Raw genomic sequence first — 6,880 nt, 5'->3', positions numbered from 1 at the left:
AAAAAAAAGTACAATTTTCTTAATTGCGAAATGTATAAAATGTATATAAAGGAAGATAACGAACAGTGACCGACCTTAAAAAAATAAAAACAATAAAAATATATGTGAAGAGGGTATCAAACACGGATCCCTGGGAATTCCAGAGGCGGGATCGGCAATCGGATCACCTCGCCCTTTTACGTCGCACGCTACGACAGAAAAGGGCGAGGTGATCCGATTGGTGGGATCGGGCGCCTAGGAGGAGTAAACATCCCCTGTTGTCTGTCACACCCACCGATAGCCCTATGTATTGATCAAGGATATAAGTCGGCAAATCTAGGCGTACATCTACCTGTATAAACACAAAGTCCTAACATTTTAGTATGAAACAAGACAGCCAAAGTAAGACTCAGTGATAACTTATATTTGCTGAAAAGGTCATTATTATATGATCATTCCTGTAAATACAATATACGTGAGCCCTAATAAACACAAACGCAATGTTTTATATTTTTAAAATTTAAATTTATTTAACTTAACATTAACGTTTTTGCGATTACGCACTGTACACTTCCACTTACAATCTCTCTCTCTCTCTCTCTCTCTCTCTCTCTCTCTCTCTCTCTCTCTCTCTTGTCTGTGGAGGTATAAAATAAAAAAACAAAACAACCTTGAAATCATTTGTTAACTAAAGATACTTTTTTACTAATAATGATGACTTAAGAGTCCTTGTACAAAAACATAAAAAACAAAATAAATATTTTATGACAATTTCAAACGCAAAATTAAATATATACCACTTGTATTTTTATGTGTACAGACATGAACAACATGTACACTCGTACAGCTGCAGAAACAAGTAGCTTAATACGGTTAAAGTCTTTCTGAGGTCATTGGTCCTCAAAGAAATTAGCACAGCCTTTCTAACATTAAACGTGAATGTGATTTAGAGGGGTTGTATTTTTGTGCAAATGACCAAGAGCATGTTTCTGAAGACAAAGAATTTATGATATTTTTTTCCATATTCGTTTATGATTTTAAATCTAGTCCCAACCAACTGCAAACTGTTTGATCACATTAACCACCTGTGAATCAGCGCCCTCTATGCATAGAAAATCGTCCTCGAATGACGAAACAGGGGATTGCTTTCCCACGACATTGATATTCGATATTTCCAAATTTGGTTATATGATTTTAAATCTAGTCCCAGCCAACTGCAAACTGTTTGATCACATTAACCACCTGTGAATCAGCGCCCTCTATGCGGAGAAAATCTTCCTCAAATGACGAAACAGGGGATTGCTTTCCCACGACGTCCACAACAACAACTCTGGTCTCCCTGCCCGCCCAGGGCTGTGATTTGTATCGATCCATGGCTTCCTTCAGACGATCATGCTCCTGTTCACCGTAGGTCTTTGAAGTAAATAAAACGAACAAGCTTACTTCTAACTGTTTCCTAATTGCGTAATCTATAGGTTTTGTCAAATCTGAACTTTCAACATCATGGATGAAAAGCGAATTTTCGACATTTTCAAGTCTGTCGTCTGGCGATATCGGTAGATAATTACGAATATCGGAAGACCCAAACGGTAAAACACGACAGAAATAAACATATCTGACGAGTTCTAACAGAATACCCGTAACTGCCTGGCGTGAGGTTATTTTAGCAGAAACTACGTAATCAGATGGCGATATAGTCATATCTATACCGAAAGCCATTCGAACACCCCTTGCCTCAAAAATGTCGTTCTGTGGTTTCAGTGACTTGTAAAAGGCTTCTTCAAGAGCAGAAAGAATTGTTCCGGATGGCGTAAATATATTTCCGCGAGCATTCCTTTCTCCCGATTTGTGCTGGAAATATGCTGTGAGAATTTCGAAAGGATGCACTCGAGCCTTATTCAGCAACCCAACATCGTTCAATTTTTGTGCAACTATGTTTTCATCTAGATTGTGCCTTTCGAATACCCCATTTGATGCCAAGGTATTCAGGTTGCGGATGACTGCATGTATTGGCATATGTTGAAGCAGAGCATGCCATACATCAGGTTTGTTCAGGAATTCTTTCTTTACATGTTCATGGCAAAGTTGGTGTCTTCTAATCAAGTGAATGAGGCGAGTCTCGTCGTTCCTTGTCCTGCATCTCCTGGCTTCTTCCACTCCTTGTATGTAAGTTTGCACTGTTTCTAATTCAAGGGACCGATGATGGATGTTTAAATCGATTCCATTTAAACCATGGACGATGTATCCAAGTATGTACCGTACTTCTTGATTGAAAAGTTTGACATGCGCAAGGCGTATGACATCTTTATGACTCATATTTCCTCTTTTGGGATATTTGGTCACGTGATATGCTAATTTTATCGGGCCTCCTGGGTAATTATTGTAGAGGTTAGAAATAGCTTTTCGCCTGGCACGCCCCCACTTTTTACCGCCAGCATCCTCTTGGGAAAATTTAATGAATTTTATGAGGTAGTCAAATATTCTGCATACATCTGGGATGATCTTGTTTGCCTCGCGCTTCGTCACTAAATCGCTGGATGTCGAGCAGACGGCCAGGGCACGAAGTATCCCATCCTGCTTTGCAGCTCTTCCCTCCAAACTGTACTGTTTGATAACACCTACAACATCTTTTCCTCTACCGCCAACAATTAACCTAAAAAAATTAATGTTCAACCCAATCAGAAAAATTGGCACTTAATTTATATTCTCTACATACGGAAGATTACAATATCGAGGAATACCATGCAGGGTGAGGCGATGGGTTTTTGGACTTGGCTAACATACTCCCTTTCAAGTTAGCCAACTGAAAGTTAGTCACCCCCCCCCTCCCCCACCAAATTGGATTTTCGTGTTTGGACTATGGCTATATCCTCTTTCTCTCTTTCTTTTTGTTTTGCTTGCTAGTCAAGTTTTTTTCTCTTCAATTACCCCCCCCCCCCCCCCCCAGATTTTCAATTGGCTTCTGACGCCATTGCAATACATGACAAAGAGCATGGTTTGTTTACTCCAAGAATTCAATATATTATATAATGAGTAACATGTTTTTAAGGCTAAGTTAAACTTTGTAGTTTTCACTTTAAGGAATTCATTTTTGTTGCCTTTACAAATTACGTGTAACAGTCGCCAGCGTGGCGCAGTGGTTTAAACCCCTGTCACACCAGGGCTGCGTCCTCACGGCGACAGCACGGCGTCCTCAAAAAATGCAAAACGCCGAGGTGATCGCAATAGAGTCTCCTACAGCGCCGTGACAACGCGGCGAGATCTCCACTGAACGCCGTAGGGTCGCGTAGGGTCTTCAAGAACGCCAGGGGACGGCGATCACTTTGGGCATGCACAAAGTACGCGCCGTGTGATCGCGGTCTGATAAGAACGCAGTAGAATCGTAGTATGATCGCCGTAGCAGCGCAGTGAGATCTCCAACAACGTAGTGGGAGCTCCGTATGAACGCCGTAAAGACGCACATGATCGCGGCACGAACGCAGTGATAGTATACTGCGCTTCCACGGAGACCTCACGGAGATGTCGCGGAGTCCTTGGAGATGTCACTGCGTTTCTATCGCGTTTTTACGGCGCTTCTAATGAGATTTATCGTCTTGTGATTTTCTCGACTACGATTACACGGCGACAGCACGGAGTTGTCACTGCGATCATTGCACTCCCATGGCGTTTCTACAGCGTCCGTTGGCGATCACAATGCGCTTTCACGGCGTTGTTACAGCGTTGTAAGCCAGCTCACAAAACAAGAGCAATGGGATCATATTTGATCAGCAATAATTCCAACGTATATGTTGCACTAGGAGCATTTAAGTGAAAAAAAAAATAGAAGAGAAAATTACACCAGAACTTTTCGGTTGTTTCACTTTAATTTTGTAGAAAACTTTTCGGTGTGTTATTTTTTTTCTTACATTCATAATAAATTAAAGAAAATCTAACAACACAACTGAACCGATGAAATTGAAAAAAGGAGTTAAATCATAAAACTATTAATAATTCAGTACTAAATTATTTAAATATAGAACATTTCTAATTATCAAGAATATTTCTTGGCATGATTAGAAGTCTTTTCATCGTGTAACTTGAATCTTTAAGCAAAAATGTTTTACATTCCTCCTAATAAATATCAATGAGTATAGAACGCATTGTGAACGTATTGTGAACGCACCCAGCGCAGTGAAAACGCCGTGAACACGAGGTGAAAACTCTTAATGCGCCGTGAAAACTCCGCGGAAGCGCAGTCAATCGCCGAGAGATCTCCGTGGGAACGCAATAGAACGCCGTGATTTCGCCGTAGAATCGCGTCCGTCGCCGTCGGGACACCGTGACATCTTCATATTGTGAAAAATTTACAGAAATTTGTGCAATTTCCCTGCGATTCCACGGCGATTTTAAAAATTTAACAACGCCGTAATGACTCCGTATGAACGCAGCTTGGTGTAAAAGGGCCTTAAAGAGCGTCTGCTCTATAGAATCGGAAAGTAAGGAGTTGATCCTTACTTCGAAGCCCAGAGAGGGACGTCGAGACCAGTCCTTCGGATGAGACCGTATTTAAACCGAGGCCCCCTGTCGCAGTAGGTGCTGGTACGAAAAAGATCCCTCTCTGCTCAATAGTCCTTAATGCCAAGTATAGGACATAATTTGCAGCTCCATCGGCAAGTGGTGCCGTGTACATAACGATACTGAGTACATTGGCGTCGGAAGCAAATTGAAAGGGGGGGGGGGGGGGGCTAAGTGTAAAAAAATTTTATACCTTCAAAAAAAAAAAAAACCTGACAAGCAAACTATTTCGTGGGTGGGGGGGGGGGGGGGGGAGGGGTTCGAACTTTATTTCCAATTTTTTTTTCTCAAACACCACCACTTTCCCCATATTTAACCTATACTGCGACGTGTCTGTGGAAAGTAGGGGGGGGGGGCTAAACCTACGAAGCAATGTACAATGTCTATACTATATATAAGTATATATTTGGGAAAGAGTGGGGGGCTAAGCCCCACAAGCCCCCCCCCGCCCCCCCGGTTCCAACGCCTATGGATTAGTTAAATGCGTTTTTCACTGATCAATATTTATGTTTCAAGAGAGGCAACTCTAACTGAGATCTTTTGTTTATCTTTACGAGATCCTAAAAATACATATTTTTAAAAAATTCGAAAGATTCATATGTAAAAACGACTGTATTATTTTTTTTTTAGGAATAATTTTATATATCCAAAGTGTTGCAAGAAAACTTGAAGAATGGACAATTCTTATAAATAGCATGTAAAGTACTTTCGTTTTCTTTATCAACGAAAAACTACACATGATGTACCTTGAAATCTGCATGAATATCCCTTCCTTGTAATGGTGTCTATTTAATCCTGAAAATGAACACAAAGGAAGCAACTTATTTTAAATTTACCTTCGGAGGAAACTGACATCGATTTTTGACGTAGTGTGCGATACAGAATGGGGGCGATAAACTGAGTTAGATCCTCCCAGAATCAGAAACTGTTTAAGTCTCCGAAAATCTGACTCTGGTGGAATTCCTGAACGTTGTTCCATGTTCCATTACAATATACAGTTCAAGAATTTAGAAGAGAACTGTTGTGGTTTTATGTGTTCGTTAAGAGAAAGCATGTTGCTAAAAATATACTATTGGAAATTTCAAATGATGTCATATATCTTTAAAAATAGAATTTGAGTTGCACATCTAGATCACCTGTACTTTATAAAACAGTCAAGCCAACGAATTGGAGACAGGCACGTAGTATTACAATGTATGGGACCCAGTTTTTTTTTTTACGGATGTGTTAATTGAAAGATCCACCCCCACTTTTTGTTGTATTATAGTCATGCAAATAAGGGTAATGTAGTCTGTACGAGAAATTGAATCTTAAAAAGAATAGTACTCAAAGTTAAAAAAAAAAATACCCTCACCCCACCCACGCTGCCCCATCCCAACTACCACCAACACCAGCAAATTGGGTTTTGAGATAAACTAATTTTTTTTTCTTTTTCTTCTTTTTTTCCTTTGGCTTGTCAATTTCTTTTTCAGTAAATAAAAAAAAATTCTGGCTCCCCCTCCCCTTACAAAAGCGATGCCTGGGAGATGGGGTTTATTTATCCAGTATCGCAACAAAAAATGACCGTATTTCCCTGGAAACAAGGACCACTCTAAAGTTTATGCAGATATTGGATTCCTGATCCCCCATGTTATCCCGTCTTGTTTCAAACAGTTTTAATTATAGCTCTGTGTTGCTCATACGCATCTCCATGCATTATACATATACTGAGTATTCATGTAGGTCTTATATGGAATCCGGATAGGGCCACGCAGTTCACTATCGCATCATCGCACCATCGAGGTTTAAGTCGATAGTGCGATGAAGAGATAATGCGATGACGATGAGGCGATGGTGCGATAGCGATGAAGTGATGGTGCGATAGCGCGATGACGATGATGCTATGGCGCGACAATGCGATGACGATGGTGCGATAATGCGATGACGCGATGGTACGATGACGCGATGGTGCGATAGTAATGACACGATGATGCGATTTCGATGGTGCGATAGTACGATGACGATGAAGCGATATTCACTATCGCTCAATCGTGCTATCGCACCATGGCCATCGCATTATCGCGCCATAGCATCATCGTCATCGCGCTATCGCATCATCGCTTCATCGTTATCGCACCATCGTTTCATCGTTATCGCGCCATCGCATTATCGCGCCATCGACCTTTAAGTTGATGCTCGATGGTGCGATAGTGAAGTGCGTGGCCCTATCCGGATTCCATAGTCTTACCCATCTAAACTAGTATTGAAAAGAATATTGCAGATTATCATCAGATTTGTCAGTTTTTACAATTAGCATAAATGTATAAAGAATTTTTTAAAACAGACTGTCAATGGTACTCATCAGTAA

The 6,880-nt window shown here is 40.7% G+C and overlaps 1 protein-coding gene across 1 annotated transcript; it reads right to left on the bottom strand.

The window, feature by feature from the left end:
* Positions 1-993: 993 nt before the first annotated feature.
* On the bottom strand, positions 994-5,666 carry LOC134257890 (RNA-binding protein Ro60-like). The gene is made up of 2 exons (XM_062740465.1): positions 5,370-5,666; positions 994-2,632 (listed from the first exon to the last, which is right to left on the bottom strand). Exons 1-2 carry the CDS (start codon positions 5,510-5,512, stop codon positions 1,180-1,182), a joined length of 1,596 nt encoding a protein of 531 aa, XP_062596449.1. The 5' UTR covers positions 5,513-5,666; the 3' UTR covers positions 994-1,179.
* Between the last annotated feature and the right edge of the window lie 1,214 nt (positions 5,667-6,880).

The sequence above is a fragment of the Saccostrea cucullata genome, unplaced genomic scaffold (assembly GCF_032062105.1).
Source record: "Saccostrea cucullata isolate Sc308-1 unplaced genomic scaffold, CSIRO_AGI_Scuc_v1 ctg16084, whole genome shotgun sequence".
Lineage (NCBI taxonomy): Eukaryota > Metazoa > Mollusca > Bivalvia > Ostreida > Ostreidae > Saccostrea > Saccostrea cuccullata.
Note: the sequence above shows the minus strand (reverse complement) of the source record. Positions and strands in the feature narration are given on the sequence as shown.

What these genes read in the sequence shown, in the direction of transcription:
- LOC134257890 (XM_062740465.1), bottom strand. Translation starts at nt 5,512, where the DNA reads ATGGAACAACGTTCAGGAATTCCACCAGAGTCAGATTTTCGGAGACTT. An exon ending in GATGTCAGTTTCCTCCGAAG is followed by an intron (nt 2,633 to 5,369) that starts GTAAATTTAAAA and finishes TAATTTTTTTAG; the next exon opens with GTTAATTGTTGGCGGTAGAG.